The sequence below is a fragment of the Anas acuta genome, chromosome 1 (assembly GCF_963932015.1).
Source record: "Anas acuta chromosome 1, bAnaAcu1.1, whole genome shotgun sequence".
In the NCBI taxonomy this organism is placed as follows: domain Eukaryota; kingdom Metazoa; phylum Chordata; class Aves; order Anseriformes; family Anatidae; genus Anas; species Anas acuta.
Genome location: NC_088979.1, coordinates 122818011 through 122839604, shown reverse-complemented (window position 1 = coordinate 122839604; position 21594 = coordinate 122818011). Strand labels below are relative to the sequence as shown.

Genomic DNA, 21594 nt, shown 5'->3' with positions numbered 1-21594 from the left:
GGGATATAAGCACAGTACCACAACAGTATGAAGATTGTGAAAATTGAGAGTGGAGGGAAAACTGTCCTACCCATTTTGAGAGGCCCTGTTCAGGAGTATAGGTATGGCACTGAACAGAGCTACATGCGTGGAAAAAAGTCCAAACAGCACAGATCAGGTTAAATGGTTCTCAGGTGAAAGGAAAGCCACATTTTCATAAATCATTTGATACTGAACTCCAGAAGACACAGAGGACAAACCACCTGTAGAGTTTCAGTGGGACCCTTAGTTTTTTTCCTGGACTCGAGGCAAGGAGCCTGTCATGGTCTGATGACTTGTTGTTGTTATCGCCTAATGGTGGAGAGAATTATGAAAGAGAGAGGAGAGAGGATGCCCACAGACTACTGACCTGGGTCTAATTTTCCTAATGGATATGTGACATATTTTCCTATTCAATAAAGAGATTAAAGGCCATCTAAAAAAGGGATGTATATAAAATGAATTAGTCTCAGCTTTGAAAAGATACAGTACCACTGAAGAAGGCTAAGAGAAGTGTGAAAAGGGCAGCCAAAGTATCAAACAGATTTTGCACTGTTAGTTTTACCAGATGTTGCCATGCTTATGCTACTTTAGTGGATTTGCCATCCTACAAAAGGTTTTGGCTCTACACGACTGGGGAGATTTGACTTTGGGAAGAAACTGAAGCCTATAATTTTATTGTTCAGAAAGTATGAGTTTCATTTTTCTGGACTAACCAACTGCCCAGAACTGAGGAAACTGAAGTGTGATATGAAAGACTCTAGCTCATGACTTGGAGAATGTATTGAGTCTGCATGCACAACCCTGCTCCAGGTTACTACCTAACAATAGGGCCCAAAACCAAAAAGGACCACCTTTTGGTTGTGGTCCTGTCTTGTAAGATCTCTGTGCAATTCCAGACAGAGGAATCTTCTGCTTGAGATAGCAAATCATTTCAGGAAAAATATCTGCTTTCAATTTAATATGCACTAATAACAAAAACCTCACTACAGCACATAAACTGTCTCATGGATTAAATATCTTCATCATTAAAATCTGATGACCAGTCTCAAAAGGTCTGCCCAACCTAACCATTTTTGAATTAAACCTTTCCTGGAAATAGGCATTTATTCGTGAAGATGTACAATGAAAGAGCTTTGAGCTACCTCTAGACAATTTGCTCCTGTCGTAGTTGCTACTACCTCTGCAGCTAGATTTTTGCTTTCCATTAAGTATTCTTTTGCATTATGCTACCAACTCATAACTTGTCCAGTTCCTTGAAGAAATATGGAAAATGGCATAAATGCCTCTTCAGTCAACTCCTTCATTTTGTGCCTGCAGCTTCTTGGTGCAGAGGCAAGAGGAACATAGATTTTACCCATGGAAATTTCAGGTGGAGTATGCCTCTTGGCAGATCAAATGCCACCTATAAAGAGCTCCCATTGTGTCCGTAAAACAGCTGGTCTACTTTTTCAGGATATGCTTGTTGTTGGCAGTACTGCCTAGTTAACAAATCTTTTGGCAACCACACATTTGCAGTACTTCTGAGGGAACATTCTCCTGTGATGCATTCTAATATGTCCTTATCAAGACTGTCACTGAGGCTGACCCAGTGCTAGCAGAAATGAATGCTATATTCAGTTTGCAAATACTGGCATGTGCTGCCTGTCACATGGAGCAGGTAAAGAAGACAATGAGATGAAATATTCCATCACTTCTCAGCATTCCAGATTTAAATTGCTGCATCCAGGAAAGAAAGAATACTAATACAAGCTACATCTTGCTCCATGAAGTAGACATTCTACACATATTTAGTTTTTGATTTTTGTGTACATGGACTTAAGAAGGCAAAAGAACCCCTATTTAATTACTCTCCTTTCTGTGTGTTCCCTATGAGAACATCTGGGAATGCTCTCATAACCTGGATGGATACATTCTGCTGAATATTTCAGTAGGAGACTGCACCTGGAATCTGTGAGCATCGCAGGAATGTTGTCAGTTATTATTCATTACCATTGCAACAGAACTGAACTAGGATGAGAGGTCCAAATAATTCTAGATATATAATTTATTACATATGATTTCAAAAGAGGTCCTATGACACTGAAGTGCTTTCCCATGCAAGGTCATGACAAAATTCCCTATCAACTGTTTTTTTGGCTGCATGTATGTATTTCAATTGCAATCAGTTTCTGTCAGTTCCCAATTGTTATGTGTATTATGTGCAGAGCTGTAAAGTGTCTTGTGTTTCATCATAAAAATGCCTACACTTCAATAAGAGAAGCTGTTTTTATGTGCATTTCTCCCTCCAGGGTTAAATGACAAAGATTTAGACAAAATCTATATGTACTGTTTACACAGAAGAAGAAGACTGAGTGAGGAAAAGCTGAGTAAAGAGTTCAAGTCTGGGCTTTGTAAATGTCCTAAGGGGACAGCTATGTGTTCAGTGGGATTTTTTCAAAAGCAGTGACCTATGCCACTCTCACCTATTCACTTGTTTAGGAAACCAAACAGTTTGTAAAGATGAGAGGCAGACTGTAAATGAAACTCCAAATCTGATTTCTGAGCTATTTTGTCATGTATGACTGTAATCAAATGAACTCAAAGGTACTACATGTGATTTTCTGTCTGTCTGCTAGGAAAACTAGTTTTTGGATACTATTCAAACGTCCACTGTGAATGGCCAGATAGATCAGCATATTCCTGGTTTGGCAATGTTGAGTAATGCAGGGATTGCCCTCTTTTACTGTCCAAATATTACTTGTGATACTCTTTTAAAATACACACTTCAGTCTTCCCCCCCCTTTTTTTCCTATTATTTACATCATATCTTTCCATTGCCTTGTAGAGCAGGTCTCTACAAGCACTGGATTACAGACTGTATGTATACAGTTTATAGCATATCACTTGCAGTTAGCTGTAGTACTCCCCCACCAAAACTTTTTTGTTTTCTCTTTTTGTGGCTTACCTTATACACTCTACTGATTCAGGTCTTGACTTTAGATCCTGGTCTTTAGCAGCCACTCCAAAATGGATGGGGAACAATCCACCAAGAATAATGTCTCCCTTCTTCTGTGCCCGTTGGTTTGGCCCATAGGCAGCAGTGTTCCACATAAATAGCAAAAGAATCAAACAGCAGCTATATAAAGTCATTGTTCCTCTTTTCACCAGGGGTTATAGGATGTGAAATTGGAAAATATGACGTACAAAAGCAGATGTTGCAATGTCCAAGCTTTTCTTTTCCTTAATACAGCACAGGGAGGATTTGGGACACATGACTGCAGGGAAGTAAGCAACAAGGTGGAAGCCACAGTGCTGGTATTTCTCCCTCTCTCTTCTCCATTGCAAAACAGCAGTTCAGCAGTCCTTGTTTCTTCATGGCCAAAGCATTACAGAGGGCCCATCTCTGAGAACTGCAAAAGAAAGAAATGAGAAGTGATCCCAGCTACACACCAGGGCCCTGTGATTCCAGGGTGGTTCTACTTTGACAAAGAAACCTCTCAGTATGCCACCCTCCAAGGCTGTCCCCACTCAGCAACCTGCCCAGGACACATACCAACTTTGAAAGAGGTTCAGGCACCACAGAGATCCTAGCCATGTCTCCTCAAACAAGTGTCAGGGATTCTCTCAGATGCCCTAACTCTCTATCACACCTGTGAAATGTATTACTAAACCTACCCACGATTCTACATGACTATGGCCACAGAAGACCCTGCAAAACTTGCAATCAGACCTCAATGAACAGAGCACATTGTAGGAGATGCTTGGATGGGAAAGCTGGAAATATGGAAAAATCAAATGTGTATTAGGAACTAAAACCTTCTCTTAAGCAAATAACTAGGATGAAGTTTTGGTGTATTTCCATCCTATCCTTTCCATTGATCACTCTTTATTTTCTGTTTTGAACTTATTCTTGCTAAAAATTAAACAAGGTCAGAAGAAAGACATCTAAAGCAAGAATAACTTCCAGGGAAGCATCTGAAGTCAAGATACTTCTCCATAATTAATTGGGAAGGCTTGAAAGGTTCAGTCAGCATGTCACTCCAGGTTTACCTGAAGTGGTTTGAAGCTTGTGTCCTACTAGGACAAGAAATACTGCAGCTTCTCTGTGCTCAATACATTTTCCCTTCAGCACATCTACAGGCCTGCCAAAAAAAGAGCTAACTTAATTATAGCATACAAAAATGCCAGTGGCTCTAAGGGAGGAGGGGACAAGAAAATTCATCATAAATGGCTCTTCTGCCTATTGGGTACAGGTGCAAAAACTAGCAGTAAAACTCTGAAGTCGGCCAATTTTCAGTCTACCCTGCTAATCCTGAAGATGGTTTAAATTTCTGAAGCAAATCATCAACACTTTTCAAGTGCTGAGAATATTTTTATGAGGATGGTTTATAATGCAGTAGATATACCTAGAGGATTTGACCTCTACCCAGGTCAAAAGAGGAGCTATTGCAGGGAAACACTATTATCACAGAGGTTCTTCTACTACTCAGCCCTAATGATTGTGCATGCTTTATAACCACCAAGCACATGCAAATATTTCACACATTTTGGTTAAAATGAAGGTCCAGAAGCAGCAGTCAACAAAAGAAGAGAGACAGAGCTCACATCATTCTCATGCCTCTGCAGTCAGCACACTTGGAGGGCTGGGTATATGCTGCTCTTATCTGTTCTAAACTATGCTTTGGTCCTGGCTTAAACAAAGACATTTTTATTGGCAAGGAGAATCAAACCTTTGGCTAGAGATCAAAATACAGCTAGGCAAAAGATTTTCTACCAGGAAATGTGGAGTCACATTGAAAGATCTTGTAGGAACATACTGGGTTTTGTATGAAACAAGACATATTTCATGTTCACAGCATCAAAGGGACTCAGTCCAAAGTCTGAAACTCCCATTTTTGGCAAACCCGACAGCTAGATCTCTATTGCTGAGTGGGCATTTCATCTCCATCCCCCAAATCTGAAACATGTGCATGAAATGTCCAGCTGCTGCTGACACTGTCAGCTAGAAAACACTTTGGGACATTATTCTGGCAAGCAACTGGAGTTATGTCACACTGCTCTATTCAGGGTGCAATATATCTTCCCACCTGGCTGAGGCTAAGTCTGCCAGCTCCTATGGGACATGTTACTGAAAGGCAAGCAATCACTGCAGTCAGCTGCAGACTCGTTTCATTCTGCTCTGGTTCACAAAGGCCTCCTGCTGTCTGATGCCCCATGGAAGTATTTACAATCATCTACAGAATGGATATCTGGTCTCATGGCAGGAGAAAAGGTATTTTGTCTGCCTGCTACAAAACAGAGCTATATGCAATGATCTTGGCACATTGCCAGCCTTCCTGTGCATACAGTCAAGCACCTAACAAATGTTCAGCAAGCTCAGTGCTTAAGGAGCACATCAAATACATTGCAGATTGGGAGGGAGGTCAAGTATACCATGCACACTCTCTACTGCCCACCGCCACTCCCTGCCCAATTGAAAGAACCGCCTAGGAAAGTTCACACCTGCATGGAGAACTGTGGCCAGAACATCCTTATCACTACTCTGCTTGTCCTTTTTCCCAAGCACCCCTCAAATCAGGCAGCAGGGAGGCACAAATTCAAATGAACTGGAAAACTGGGACCTCCTCTGAACACTTCAGTAAGAAATTCTGTAATTCTGTTCCAAAAGAAATAGCAGCCAAAAGGTATGCAAAATGGTCTTCTGGGGAGCACAGCGAGATTTAAAATTGAGAAATAACATAACAGTATTATTGAAGTCAACTTCAATATGCTTGCAGATAGTGTTGATTCAGATACACGTCACAATGTAGAATATAGAATATATGAAATCAGCCCCCATCCCCCCAAAAAAAAAAACACAGTGAAAAAGTTGTGTGTCCAGGAGAGATTTCATGGTTAGAAAATCTGGTACTGTTTAAATTAAAAAAGGACATGAAGGAAAGAGGAGAACAGAAAAGATGTGAAATTACAGGCAGTATATGGAACTTAAGTTAATAATCAAGAACTCCTGATGTCTGTGGACATAGGAAAGAGGGGCAAGCTGGAGCTTTGGCAAGAGGCTACTTTCTGTAGGGAGCATTCTGCCAGCATCTCTTAGAGAGCACGGACTAGAGGAGCCAGCATCACTGGCACAGCAGTCATGCTATTGTTGAGCACTCTTGCTTAAATACCACCAGTTTTTAGGTGGAACAGAATATCACTCATCACCTCCAGTATGGACAAAACATGCTGTACCCAGACTAAGGGTAGGCTGCGGAATCACTCCTGTGCTGAGGGAGATGAGGAGTTACTCCAGCCAGCAAGGCAGCTTCACAGGAGAACAGGGAGGAGTCCTCAGAAAGGGAAGCAGGAGGAAGAGTTATCTGAATTTTTATTTCTTTTATACTTAAAAAAAAAGGAAAAAAAAGCTGATACAGCATACTGAGGAGAGGTTTAGCACCAGCAAGGCTGAATTTAGAGTACAGTACTTAAAAATGAGGTGTCTGAAGCAGGGAGCAATAATTTCTTCAGGTGGTTGCAAAGAGATGAGATGGTCTTACTATTTAGCCAAGGGCATCCTTCCCTCTTTACTCCCTTCTGGCTGGCAAAGAGATCTGGAGGTATGCATGCTTCTTCAGGGGGCACTGTGTGTGGGACTCGGCCAAGGTGGGAAGGGATCAATGACTTCCACATCTTCTGTGGGAAGAGGGTGAGCTTAAGGCCACATCTTTCTGATTTAATAATCTGCTTTTCCCAGTTTTCTGTTTTCTCTTTAATACGGCTTTCTTTTACCTTTAGGGTTCTTTGCTTATGAAAAGGAAAGAGTTTTCACCATGAACAGACAGATAATGTAATTTAGTTTGCTGGGATGCTGTGAAGGGGTTTGAGCTGATGCTACTAAATATTTAGGAACCTCTCTTTGTCACCCAACTGTACATGCCTGAAGTATTAAATGCAGGAAAAGTGAATTCACATTCTTTATCTTTCTGTGCAGCAGACAAAGTTGAAAGGTAACAGATTTGGACTGATAAAAAAAGATTACTTTTAAAACAGTATTTACAGAACTCAGTACTCCAAGATGTCATTCAAGAGCATGATAAGGCATTAGACAATGAGAACAGTTACTCATACATGGTATAAGGTGATAATTAGCATCTCACTGAATAATTTGGAACTATCTATTCACAGGATTGGGACTCAGAACTGAAATAATATCACATGTCCTGTCTGTAATAGGCTGTGGATGTATAAGTCACATCCCTGTGGCAGCAAACTGAGGCACAGATGTACAAAGATGTACTGACAAAAAAGATGCAGATGTCCTGTAAGATATCCAGAAAACAAACAAACAAACAAAAAACCACAAAACAAAACAAAAACATACAAACAAAAAACAAAAACAAACAAACAAACAAAAACAACAACAGACAAACCTAAGTGTATGTCCAGCTCCTTGTAAATCTCAGTCGATGGCTGTCCATAAATAAATACCTCCTACAGCTCAGACATCAGGTATCTTCAACTCATTTAATATGACAAAAGTCTCCCAGCTGCTTTCAAGTGCTGTCTGTGCCTGAGGTTGAAAAAAAATTAAGATACTGATTTTGTGATGAGCAGCTATTTGCTCGGTGCCAGTAACAAGAGCTAATATCCTCTAGCATCATCTTTCATTGCAGCAAATTTTCCTTCAGGTCTCTTTTCTATAATTGCATTAAGATTATGGGCCTCTTCCTTATTAAAGGAGAGTGTTATGCAGCCAAATATTGAATTACCTGCTAATGCATGCCTGAAGACATAAGAATTTAGCAAAATACAGGTGGAAATTGTACCACTGATAGAACAAATTACTGTGATCCTGCAGTTTTCAGCTAACAAATTAAAAAGATTAAATTAACAAACAACTAAATTTAGAAAGAAGCTTTGTTACTATTTTATTTTCTTTGCAAATAGTTTTACATTTAAAACATTTAGTATTAGCATGTAAACATTGATTATATGTTCTCCAATGCAGAAGACTTTAAAGTATTTTTTTAACTATTTTTTTTTCTTCTGTTTTGTCAGACCTTTTGATTTTAAACTCTTTTGGAAGTGGAAGTAAAATAGCAGCTATCTCACTTAAACTTCAGCTGAGGAACTTGAAGGGGCTCCAGGCACAGGAGACAATGGGACACTACTGTCATGGCAGAAACACTGCCTGAGGGAGAAGAGGAGGTATCCTTGGGCAGGCACATGTATTTGAGAGATTTGCAGCAACTGGCACTGTTTTGCTAGTTGAATCTGGCTGTCAGGAATCATGCAGAAAATTCAGAAATGTTCAGTTTGTTCTTTGTGTGAAAAGAATATGAATGGCACTTTCATAGTACGTATTACTTCTTAGTCGAACAGGAATGAACCACAACTTCAAACTGCAGCTTCTCAAAAATAACAGAGTAGGAAAGGATCTCAAGGGGTTATATAGCCTGTCCCTTAGCCAAGGATGGGCACAGCAATGTTTGTACTAGTCCCAGCATATGTTGTCTAAAGCCTTACAAGGAAGGAGATGTGTCAGACTGCCAGAGCAACCTATTCCAATGCTTCCTCTACTATTTCCAGTGCAAATTTTTCCTTACATCTAACTTGAATGTTTTTTGTTGCAGCTTAATCCTATCTTCTTTTCCCATTATATATTAGCACCTTCCTCATTATAATCACCTATTTGTAATTTGAATTCCCTTTCTCTTATTATATCCCCTTATTTTAGACCAAACAAACTATATCCTTTTTTTTTTTTTTTTTTCCTTTTTCAAAAACAATGTTTTCCTGAACTCAGATTATTCTTGTTTCGTTCCTCTGAACTCTCTCTGGTGTGTCTCCATTAGTGTAGACTAGTGCCCAGAGATGAACATAGTGTTCTTGCTGGGCCCTTACCAGAGCTGAGCAGAGTGGTAGGATTACTTGCAGGCTACAGCCCTATAATGTTTATACATCTCAGCATGGCACTTGTCTTTTTTGGAACAGCATGACGTTGTTAACTTACGGTAGATCATCAGCTGAACACAAATCAAAGTTGAGCCTGTTTATATCCACAAGGCCTTGAAATTTCAGAAGAAATTCTCATCTTTCAGAAGGTTTTCTCTCCCATTCAGAATAAAGGTAGAACTTTCTGAACTGCATGTGGTCAGCCTGGGTGCTGCAAGGTTGCCAACATGCTCAAGCTCTGCTGTCTCCTGGGCTTGCAAGACCTTTATACAGCAGGGAGCTGGAGAGCTGGGGAAGACTCCTGGTCCTGGCTGTGTACCATGGCAATAAGCCTGTCCTCATCCACAGACCCCAAAAGACCTTGGACTGCCACATAGTCTTGCTTAGCCAGTCTGCCCTGCCTTTGTGAGGCCTGGATGCCCCACAGTAAGCAGGGCCTGTAGGTGAGATTGTTCCAGAGCTGTGGTGTTGGTTGGTTTGGAGGAGCCGAGCTCATCACTTACCCACTAGAGTCCTGTTGAGCAACATGCCTGCTCTAAATTGACGTGGAAGAGATTCAGGTAGAACAGAGATTAGAGGATAAATGTGGTCAAGTTTGTGTCCAATCTCATTGCTCAAGACAGCTGAAGAAGGACATTCCATAGAGAAATGGATGATGGACACAGAACACAAAACTTCATAGCACTGAGACCAGACAAGACTTCTAGCTCTGAGGTACCATGATACTATGAGAAGTAAATTGTTCATATATGTCATCATGGCAGGCACTAGCACAGCATTTTTTCACCTGTTTGGTCAAAATGAACACATCAAAAATATAACCAAATCCAGACTGCTACTATGCTCTAACAGAAGATCTGTATTTGAAATCACTTGGTGGAATTAAACTGTTCTGTCTTTAAAGTAGAAAAATGTTAGGTGAAAATAAAACAATTTTTGCCAATGTCAAAAGCAACAATTATTACCTTCCCTTATAGTAGAGAGATTTTTGTCTGGTAAAGTGACGTGATTAAGAATGGGATCTCAACCTCAGAAAAGTATGGAGAGTTCAGAGACATGCGGTATGGAAAGGAAAATTCAGATCTAGAATAATGATTTCATTTAAAAACCACTACACACACATTTGGTTTCAAATTAAAAAACAAACAAACAAACAAACAAACAAAAACAAAACAAAACAAAACATGAATGCTACAAGTTTTACTAAGAATGAGACTATGAAATCATCAAGACTATCAGCACAGGATCTCCAAGACAGTGTTTCTGTGCCCTGTTATTAGCTTAAGGGGGTGATATCTGGTATAAATGGAACTCTGTTGGAAGGAATCAGGATGCAAATATCCTATTATATTACTGAAAAAAACATGTTAAAAAAAAGATATATCAGAATCACATTTGGCATTAGAGAAGCTAAAGCAAGGCCAAAAATATTTCATACAAATATGCCATGATACTGAAGAAGCTGCTGAAGCTCGTAAATAACAAAAGCTCTCCAGGTCAGATTAAAAAAGAAAAAACAACACATATTCTTAGCACAGGGAGGAATAGCCTGCAGAAAGAAAGTAGGCCTTAGAACATGTTTAAGTTGGTGAAGAAAACCTAAGAAGTTGTCCTAGATTAACATTATTAATTCTCCAGGATAAACTAAATATAAAAATGTATATAGTAAACCAGGCAATTGTATCACATTTAATTCTGCTGCATCAGATATGCCCATCAGTGTGAAGTTTGTCAGGGAGTTACCATCTGCTAGGTGTTTAGAATAGTTTTCATATCTGTAGCATTATTTTCATGTAGCAGTCATATCACTAGTTTTCCTTTAGCACTAAACTCATGTACTGGCATCCAATTAATAAAGAATAATAAAAAGTCACACTCTGATCTGTGTTCAGGACTTCGAAATTGCAGGGGGGGAGAAAAGTGCCTAGGGTATCACTATTGATAATCTGCACAACAGAGCAATTTGAGAACAAGGAATCCTAAACTGTTAGAGACTGATGCCTAAGCCTCAGCCAGGTCTAACCAGAGCACTGTTTCAATGAGTCTCAAACAAATTTGGTGGTAGCAAATGGCAGTTTGCAAGGGCAGTTAAAAGAGCATCAGCTCCTGGCTTTTGCACAACCAGGTAAAAACCCACACCTTCTCAGCTCATCAGGCAGCATTTACCATGATTTAGTAGAGAGACTATGAGACTTTACTGTCTCATAAAGAGAGCATGATTCCAGGCCAAGCAATACAGGTGGGACCATGTGACTTCATAGCAACCTCCATTCCATCAGGACTACGCCTGATTTAGGGATTCACATAACACTTTTGAAATAACTTGCAAACCAGAAGTAGCATGTTCAAAATACTTGATCAGTGTGATTTAGGTCCTGGGAACTGATATCTGTTTGTAGAAATAACCCTGTGTTTGCTGATGGTGGGAAGCAAAAAAAAAAAAAAAAAAGCGAAAACAGAAGTGGAAGTAGAAAAAATCTCAGAGACATATTTGGCTTTTAACATTGAATGGTCTCAGCTAACTCCATTAGATGTTAACAGACATGGGTCTGTAAGTGATTTTTGGACAGAAAGAGCCTAGTGGATATCTATGTGGTGGGTGACATTTGTTTTTGGAGCCACTTCTACACAGGCAAGGTTTCAGGCTAGCTTGCAAAGCAGCTCTGAGGACCTCATGGACATCTCTTTATTCCTCTGAAGTGTGAGAATTTTCCATAAGAAGAGCTAAACCCCATTTCTGAAAGACATACCACAAATCTCTGAAGCAAACTGCAGGAGGGAATAAGACAATCCTGCAAATTTTCATCTTTCCACTCCTGTTCCTGTTTCAGTACAATCATAGCAAAAGTGTGCGCATATGCGTATCAGAAAACATTGAAATGAGTGAGGATATCAAAGCATCCTACCAAGCAAAACATTCTGCTGTGCCCGCAGTGCTTACTGGGAAATGACTAGACAAGAAGCAACGTGATAAAGTCATCAAACTGTTTAATGAATAGCTAAAAAATCCTTAGGAGCTAAGCACCCACCATCACCACCCACTAGCCATGGCAGAACTGCAAGGCTTCAAGTGATTTCCAGGCTTTAGGGAGTTCTAAGAGCTCAACAGCCTGTCTCTAGCCTTTTGGAAAGCTGTCATGAACCAACCAGTTACTGGTTACCCTAATTTATGCTGGGAACTGCATTGGGCCCTCAAGCAATCTCAGATTTAAATATTTTAGGTGCCAAAGAATTCATGTGGTCTGCATCTGCTGTGTTTTTCTTCTCTATGTTTGAAATTCTTGCCTTATCATGGATAACTTACTTGGCTGTTTCCTACCCATCCTGTTAAAAACCTACCATCTTGTAAGTTGTTTAAAGTGGGTGAAAATATGACTTAGATATAACAACAGTCTGAGGATCACAGGTAATTTGGGCTGTGGATGTGGTCTACCTACATTTCAGTAAGGCTTTTGACACCATTTCCCACAGCATTCTCCTGAAGAAGCTGACTGCTCATGGATGTATGCCTTACTGGCTTAAAAGTGTCTGGGTATCTGGGCCCAAAGACTCGTGGTGAATGGAGATAAATACATCTGGAGGCTGGTCACTAGTGGTGACCCCAGGGCTCAGTACTGGGGCCAGTTCTCCTCAATATCTGTATCAGTGATCTGGACAAGGGGATTGAGTGCACCCTCAGTAAATTTGCAGATGATTGTAAGTTAGGCATGAGCGTTGATCTGCACGAGGGCAGGAAGGCTCTATAGAGGGATCTGGATAGGCTGGACCCTTGGGCTGAGGCCAATGGGATGAGGTTCAACAAGGCCAAGTGCTGGGTCCTGCACTTGGGGCACAACAACCCCATGCAATGCTACAGGCTGGGGAGAGAGTGTCTGGAAAGCTGACTGGAGGAAAGGGACCTGGGGGTTTTGGTCAATAGCTGGCTGAACATGACCCAGCAGTGTGTTCAGCTGGCCAAGAAGGCCAATGGCATCCTGGCTTATATCAGAAATAGTGTAGTCAGCAGGACTAGGGAAGTGACTGTCCCTCTGTAGTCAGCTCTGGTGAGGCTGCACCTCAGGTACTGTGTTCAGTTTTGGGCCCCTCACTACAAGAAGGACATTGAGGTGCTGGAGTGTGTCTGAAGAAGGGCAACAAAGCTGGTGAAGGGTCTAGAGAACAAGTCCTGTGAGGAGTGGCTGAGGGAGCTGAGTTTGATGTGGAGAAAAGTAGGCTCAAGGGAGACCTTACTGTACTTTACAATTACTTTAAAGGTGGTTGTCGCAAGATGTGTATCAGGCTCTTCTTCCAAGCACCAACTGATGAGGCAAAATGGCCTCAAGTTGCTCCATGGAAGGTTCAGGTCAGTTGTTAGGAGAAATTTCTTTGCTGAAAGGGTTGTGCAGCATTGGAATAGGCTGCCCAGGGAAGTGGTTGAGTAACCATCCCTGGAGACCTTCAAGAGACTTGTAGATGTAGAACTTTGTAGCATGGTTTACTGGTGGACTTGTCAGTACTAGGCTAAGGGTTGGCTCAGATGATCTGAGAGATCTTTTCCAACCTGAATGATTCTGTGATTTTTGTCTTCATTTAGAGGGGAGATTGGGACCCTTAAAAGTTACCATAAAATGAGAGGTAAAGTACTTTACTAAGATTTTTTTTTTTTTTAATGATGGTCTCTCTAATTTTTCTTTTCTTTTTTCTAAAGATAGTCCCAGCAACCATGCTAAAGTGTGTAAAGTGTGTAAGCATGTGCAATCCAGTGACAACTCTGTTACCCCACTCCATGTTTTTGGGAGGTTACTAGACAATCCTGGAGAGATGGAAAAAGCAAGCTTGAGGGGTGCTCTGCAGAATGAGGGCATTACAACTTTGTGGGATGGCACTAGATATTCTTTGCAAAGTTTGATTAGTTCACACTTCTGCCTGCAGGTGAAATGGTCAGGCATTCAATCTGTGTGCTTTTCAGGGTTTCTTACATTCCTGTATATTATATATACATCCCTGCATCTCAAGCAAGCCTTTTCTTCTGCATCTAAGCTTTGCAAGCAAGTATCACCCAACTGAATTTCTCTTAATTCCTAATTTGCAGGGTTAATAGCTTTTCTGAGGTTGTCCTTAGAAGATACAGAAGTGTAAATGGGCATCGTGTTCACAGCCCACAGAAGAAAATTCAACACTGCCCTACAGAACAACACTGTAGGTAACTGGAAGTTTCTCCATCTTTCTCAGATCTTAGTCTATCTTCTTTATTTCCTAAAAGAAGCATGTCTGGGGTTGAGAAGAGGGCTCAATCCCTCTAGCACAATCTTTCTTCCTTTCTAGGCATGCCCATAAAAAATACAATTGTGTTATACACTTTGCATCAGGGCATTTCTTAAGACGTTTTTCTCTACAAGCAAATGAAAAGAAGCTTCAGATCAGTTCTTGTATATGAACAAATGCCAATCCATGAACATAATTTCTGAAACTGTGCTTCTTTAATCTGTTTTAGAATAAGAAGTAAATATCCTTGTTATCAAGTTTTGGATGCTTTGTACCCTACATCCATTTTTTTTTTTCTTTCAACTGCTTAGAAAATAACTGTTTAGAAGGACTGGTCAAAAGGATTGGACATTTTTAAATGGTTTCCTCTCTCTGCTATGTCATGAAGCAGGAAAGAATTGGAGAGTGATGTAGGAGATGCCAAAGTAGTCAGTGGTCTGTAAGTAGTTAAAATTACATGATGTAGTGCAGTGTCATTCAAAAGAGATCTCACACTTTCTGACTGGCCAGTGTAAGATATTCTGGTTAGCAAGATGAAATGTCAGAGAACATGAAATTATAGAATAAGAACACTAGAATAAAGAAAAACATAAGTATCTTTCTGTATTTTTTGGAGTTAATAAACTAGCTTTTGATCATTCCTTTAAAAATACCAGGAGCAAAATAAGCTTGGATCATCTAAATAAATATGAGAAGAATCTGGGTTGTATCAGCAAAATTCTTTCCAAAACTTTCTATGATGCATTGATGTTCGTTGCAAGCTACTAGAAATGTCAATCTGTCTGTGAAGTATAACTTTAAAAATAAGTAGGATAACAGATTTCTGATAACAACATGGTATGGCTTTGTCAAAAGTGATGTTTTCCTGGAGGTGGCATGGGCAAGGGTCCTTGACATGATACCTGCTTCTTTCTCCTGACTAGGTAGCCTTACTCCAATCACTTTCCTTGTCTGGGACTTGTCTTCCTGACTTGTAAGAGTAGCTAGAAAATAGCTAGAAAATAGTAGCTAGAAAATATTTCAGAAATTTCTTGCAACTATGCTTCCTCAATGTGAAACTGACAAATATCAAACTGAGTATCAGCTGAATTAAGGTTGATTCAGACTTTCCTCTAGGAAAAAAAATATAAATCAGATTTGAGAACTGAACATTTTTCCCAATTCAACTTTGTGAAATTGCTTGCAAGGGAGAAACATATTTTACCTAGTAATTTCCCTTAATTTTATTTGATTTTTTTAAAAAAATATCCCAGTCTGAAGAAAAACACATTTTTGATCCCATTTTTCCCCTGCAGAATCCTCAGTGAACCAAATAATAAGGACAACTGTAATTCTGAGCCAAATTCAACATAAATCCAATTCAGAAAAAACACTTAAGTATGTGCTCAACTTTAGTGAGATTGACTGTAATGAAATTTAGTAGATTCTAAAAGCTTACCATGTACTTTAGTGGTTTGCTGAATCAGAAGCCAAAGTAGCCCCTGGCTGGCTGCTCCATTCTCATTTATACTCTTATTAAAAACAAATAAACACTTTCTTTTTGTTGGATGGTTTAATTTATCATTGTCCAAAGTGATTTATTAATAAATTCTTTTTTTTTTTTTTTTCCCTACACTTTCTTTCCTTTACACTTCTAGTTCTCTACTGTCCCAGGATGTCTTCCCCTCCCCTCCCCCATTTTATTATTACCTATTTTCTATTTGTTATGATTTTTAAACCGAATAATTATTCCTTCTCCAGCTTTCTTCTCTCTCCTTTCATTCTAATAGCAAAAATCTCTCCCATTTTTGTATTTCTTTTGCCTGTATACTATGTGTAACCTCTTCCCATTAAAGAAGGCAGGGGTGAATAAGGACCTAGAAGGTCCCCAGGAAAAGAAAGTATGATTAATATACAGAGAGTCTTGATAAGTTCATGGGAAATACTGGACTCTTAACAAGGACAGAAGTTCTGCTGAACCCATGAAATTCACTAAACATAGATCAGTGGAAGGCAAAGAAGAAAATCAACAATAGAAATGTAGGCATGAGGAGAGGTGAGTGACTGACACAGACAGGCATATGTCCTGCCCTAGTCCTACAGGGAGAGAAAAGCAGGTTTTGCTGACTCAACCCTGCAGAGCTGGCTTGTGCTAGCATGTCTCATGGCAGCAGTAGCACAGGGTGGAATACAATACCATACACTATATGCTGATCCCTGAATAGGACCAATAACCCTTATTTTCATGTGCAATGCACTGGAAGATCAAAGTGATATGCAAGGACTTGTTTATCTTCTATGGCTTTATTATTCACCTAAGAAATGCTGGCTGGGTCTGTGGAGCTCCACTTCCCTGCTAAAGATGTCAATGAGATAACAAAGACCCATGACATGCAGTCAGTACTGGCAGTACCAAATCCAAAGCAGCAATGTGCAAGCACCCAGCATAGCTCTCCCCTATTGCTACACTTGCCCTTTGCAGGGATGTACTATATTTTTTACAAGTTTGCACGGAAACTTTCCATGATTAATTGTAGAAGATGAGGAGGACTAATTCAAACATTTTTTCAATATTCTCTTAAAGATTATTTACAGAATTAATTTTGAACCCTACAGATGCATGGTTTCTGCTCTGTAATGTATGAGAGTTATAGAAATTGCCATCTTTATTCAAAGCAGCATCTCATTTGGTCTGAGACCTCATATCTCATTTGGTGTGAGATCCTGCAGTACCCAGTGATATATGCTTCAACAATACTGTGCTAGACTATTATAACATTAGTGTCTCAAGAAATATTTCTAGCTCCACTAGTTAACAGTTGGTTAATATCCTAAACAGTTTTGTGAATATCAACCCTATAAGTCAGTTCTAGAATAAAATAATCAACATCTTGCTCAGTGTGAGTGAAGGCAGCAGAACTGAGGTGAAGTTGTGGACAAGGGAAAATATTCAAATTCTAAAATAATCTGCATTTTGAGCTAAGGACTTCATCCAACCTTCACTATACAAAACAGGAATGCATAAAAGTGCAAGTATTATTTTTCTTTCAGCACACAAAAACTTATGTGCTTAAAACAGTATAGGACAGAAAATCATCATCCTTTCTGTCAGAGTTCCTCTCTGAAATAAAGCAGGGGATCCCAAGCTTGTCTTTGGTGAGTCTAATTTCTAGAGTTTGCATTCCTTATTTTTCCAATGGAGCCCTTTTCCCCCCTTCATTAGACACATAAGTTTTTCCAATTTGTTACTGAAGAAAGATTGGCAAGGATTATCAATGCATCATTGCAGGACAGATGACCCTTTCCTCCGCTTCCTTTCAATACCTAGCACAAAAAATTCCCATAGAAAGATAGAAGCAAATTATTCTTTTGTGTCATGGAAAGTGCTGAAGAATGCTCTGCTTTACTGCACAAGCTGGCACAGTACAAATGACCCAAACACTGTCAGATGGAGCCTGGCTGCTGTACTAATCATCCCCCCCACGCAGTGGGATTGCCCAGGAGCACTACAGGCCTATGGCAAGCTCTGGTAGGGATGGGGCTCTTGACCAGTGAGGAGAAAAATGATGTCAGAAACCCAGGAAGATATATTATGGCTTTCACAGTCTTTGCTTTCACATTCTTCACATTCACAGCCCTTTTTATTTCCCATGTCGTTCAGAAATCAGAAGAGACTGTGGATAGGAACTGTGAGCTGGCACTCCTGCCAATTAGCCACTGGGCCTTGAGTACCATGTCCCAAAGAATCTACATAGGCCTGAGGTAAGCAGGATCATCTATGCATCCCTAACAAACACAACCACATCATTTGACCACAACATTGCAACCCCTAGTGAGCACAGTGCTCTTTTAAAGTAATATTTTAATTTGACTTCTCCCCTCCCCACCTCGTTCTGAAGGTGATCTTTCTGGAACACAAAAACAGTCAGGGTCACACTCCAGTGAGCCCCAGCCACCTCACCTGCCTGCCAACTCTGCAGCTATATGTGCTTCATCTCCGGGACGACGGTGTGACTTTTGGAGGCTCCATGCCTCATTTAGCCGTGGTAATGGCCTAATTGGGTTGGAAAAATGCAGGAGCAGGAGCGTGATAAAAAAAAAAAAACAACAAAAAACACAACAGCTCTGCGGTGCTTATTTAAGCAAGTGGAAAAAGAAAGAAAATAAAAGAATAGAAATGTAAAAATAAAAAATAAACACATTTCCTACTAGATATTTATGCATATATCTTTGTTTATAACAAGGAATTAGGCTGACTGGTGGTGCTGCTGTCAGGGTTAACGTAGCAAATGAAGGCATGCCAGGACAGGGCCAGACTTAGATGTGCATTTCACTTCCAGTAATGGTTTCCATGGGCACAAATTCACCCCAACCCCTGCCCCCATCCATGGGTTTTCACTCTATCACTGAATGGTTCTCAGCATCGGTAGAGTCAATGGGTGCTTTCAGCAACTATTTGGGAGGGGAAACAACGCAATTCTGGTGACAGGAGTGACTCCTCTGCAAGCTCAAGTCATAAAACAAATCGTAGAATCATAGACAATCTGAGTTGGAAGGAACCCACAAGGATCAATGTGTGTTCACCATTTCTTGGCCATACTTTCCCCTCATCTAGTTTTTTTTTTTTTTTTTTTTTTCTCCTTACAAAAGGAGAACCATCCAGCTTAGTCTTGAGTTGCTCCTATAATTATTCATGACAGTCTATAAATCTCCCAAAGAAGGAAATTCAGAAATTTTATCTCTGCCCTCTGGAAATCTCAGGAAAAGAACTGGAGGGAGGCAAGAGACAGACCATTATTAAGCTTCAAAAGGTGCCTCACCCCTTCATTTAGGGATCTGTTCTCCAGCAACTATACAAGTGCAAGACCAGGGAATGACCCATGCTTTCCTGCACCCAAAGTTAAACCTGAAGATCAGAATGTATCTTCACTGATGATGTTTTAGAAATGCTGTGATCCAACAACAAACAGCAAGCACAGAATAAGAATGCAGCTGGTAGGACAAAAAAAAAAAAAAAGAGGGGGGGGTTTAGGCAGCCTTTTGCCTCCTTTTGGAATCTTGCTGGAATCATTCCTAATGACTTTTTACTCATCTCCTCAGTGAAAGCTTTCTTCTTATTATCATTTACTTCTTATTACAGTTTCCTCGCTAACTTGAAATAAACTGTGTCATCAGGGCTGTACTCTTGCTAAAAAGTATGTGCTGTATCTTTCAAGTGTACAATAACAAAATGACTGTTAAGTTTACCAGGGCTCCTGTGGTAATGCAGACACTTCCCTGTCAAAGCTAAAATAGATCATCCACAAATGTGTTTCTGGTGGAGTAGATGGTGTAACTGCTTGCCTTGAACTGGCAGTTGCCTAGGTAGTGGTGATAGTCACCACGTGCAAGCAGAATGTGTCATCAATCAGTAATAGAGGATCAGTTCCAAAATATAGACTTGGAACTTTAAACAGGACAAAATTCCGAAGTTTAGGATGATTGTTAGCCCAATTGACTGGTAGTGTAAAATCAAATGGGAAATGTAAAATAAAGTGCTAAGCATATCCAATCACAAGCCAAAAATGCACTTCTAAGCACAAAAATATTTATACTAAACCAGAAGCTGTCTGGGCTAGATGATGGCAATAAAACAGTAAAACTCACTTATCTGCAGCATGGAAGAAAGGGAAAAGTAAATGTTAATAACAATTTATAAGATAAAATATGCAGCAAACTTATGAGGGAACTTAATAAAATCAAGGAAATACTAATAGTTAACAGAGTTTTATGAGAGAAAAAAGATATTTTTATAAATATTAGAAAAAGTTTCGGACTGGCCATGAGCCCATTGCTAGGTGTGGATGATAAAACTATAAATGGCAATCCAGAAAAGGCGGCAATACCCAATAAACATTTTGTCCTTTGCACAAGGACAAAATTGTCCTTGGAATGAAGCTGGAGAATGTATCATCCCATATTACGTCAGCCCAACAAAATTCACTGTAGGTAATAAAAAGAGATGTGAGATGAGATCTGCTAAAATTAAATGTTTTCAAATCAACAGGCCTGGAGTCTTACATAAACTGTATGAGGAGTTCTTCGAACCACTGATGTTGATACTGAACATCTCATGGAAAACGGGGAAAATTCCAAAGGGCCAGAGAACTGCAAATGTATCTAGGTGTTAAATAATTACTAAAGAAGGAATGCCCAGGAAATTTTAGGCATTGTACCCCAATATCAATGTGGATACAACAATGAAATCAAGTAAATTAACATTCTTTCTAAAAAATCAGAAAGGATAAAGTGAAATTAACATGAATTGCCTTGTGTCCCCCATGTCCCCCTATTTTATTCTGAGAAGCTGCTTGATAAATGTGACTGTATAGAGTACCGAATGGACTTCTCCAAGGTATATGAGCAAATGCATTTGAAAATTGCAATTAACGGAGAGATTCAAAACTAATTTATGGAGAAATCTCAAAGGTTTTTTAAAGGCATTATATCAATGAGTGGGGGCATTTCTATAGAGATCATTTGGACATCAGTCTCATTTTGAGTTTATTTACTCATTATTTATTAACTAGTCATCTAGATAGCAAAATAAAACTGGTTTTGTTAAAAACTGAGAAGAACACAAAAGCTAGCATTGAAGAGTATAATTTTCATGTATAAATGATCCCTAATGTTGGAATATATAAACTACAACTCTCCAATGGTGACTAGTGGCTTTCTGAATTGTACTCCATATACTCCTCTTTCTGGTAACTCTGCATTGAGATGAACACTACAACCAACTCTCATGTTTCAAGGTCTCTGTTGACAGCCTGAAGGAGGTAGAGAACGGCTCTTTTTTCTGATGCCCAATTTACCCACACACTCTAGGATGTTTGAGGGAAGATAAAGCTTCATTGATCGGCAGCAGCCAGTCTAGGATGTTGGAAAAGTTGCACCAGTGTCCTGTTAGGACACAAAGAATCTTTCTTTTCTGAAGTGTGTGTGTTGGTCTATCTTGTTCACATGCTGAGGGTCAAATTTAAAGTCAGATATGGAATTAGGAAGGAATTTTCCATCTCACAAAGACTGGCGAGAATCCCAAGTGCAGCTAAGTCACTGTTTTCTCTTCTTATCTCCCTAGACTTCCACAGGGAGATGCAAACAACAAACTTAAACCCAGAGATTTGATAGATTTACAAGATCTTCAAATATTCAAACACATTTTTTCAGGAGATGCAATCACAGCCTTGTTTATTGTGATTATATGTGCAGCAAAGGACATGCATAGCATCTGGGTAAAGGAAGGGTACGTATCCATGACAGTTTTGCTGCAAGCTCCTCAGAGCATAACATTTTTAAAAGCCAACATGTATGAGTGCCATGCTTATCACTGTCATGAAATGAGAACAATGTGGTAGTGGATTATGCTGCAGATTGTCTATACTTTGGCTGTTG

The 21594-nt window shown here is 39.7% G+C and overlaps 1 protein-coding gene across 1 annotated transcript in view; it reads right to left on the bottom strand.

The window, feature by feature from the left end:
- CASR (calcium sensing receptor) overlaps positions 1-21594 on the bottom strand; it is a 72685-nt gene that overhangs the window by 35132 nt on the left and 15959 nt on the right. The window contains exon 2 of the mRNA XM_068698942.1: positions 2966-3410. Within this exon, the coding sequence (XP_068555043.1) occupies positions 2966-3150 (185 nt within the window). The 5' untranslated portion in view covers positions 3151-3410. The remainder of the gene's footprint in view (positions 1-2965; positions 3411-21594) is intronic.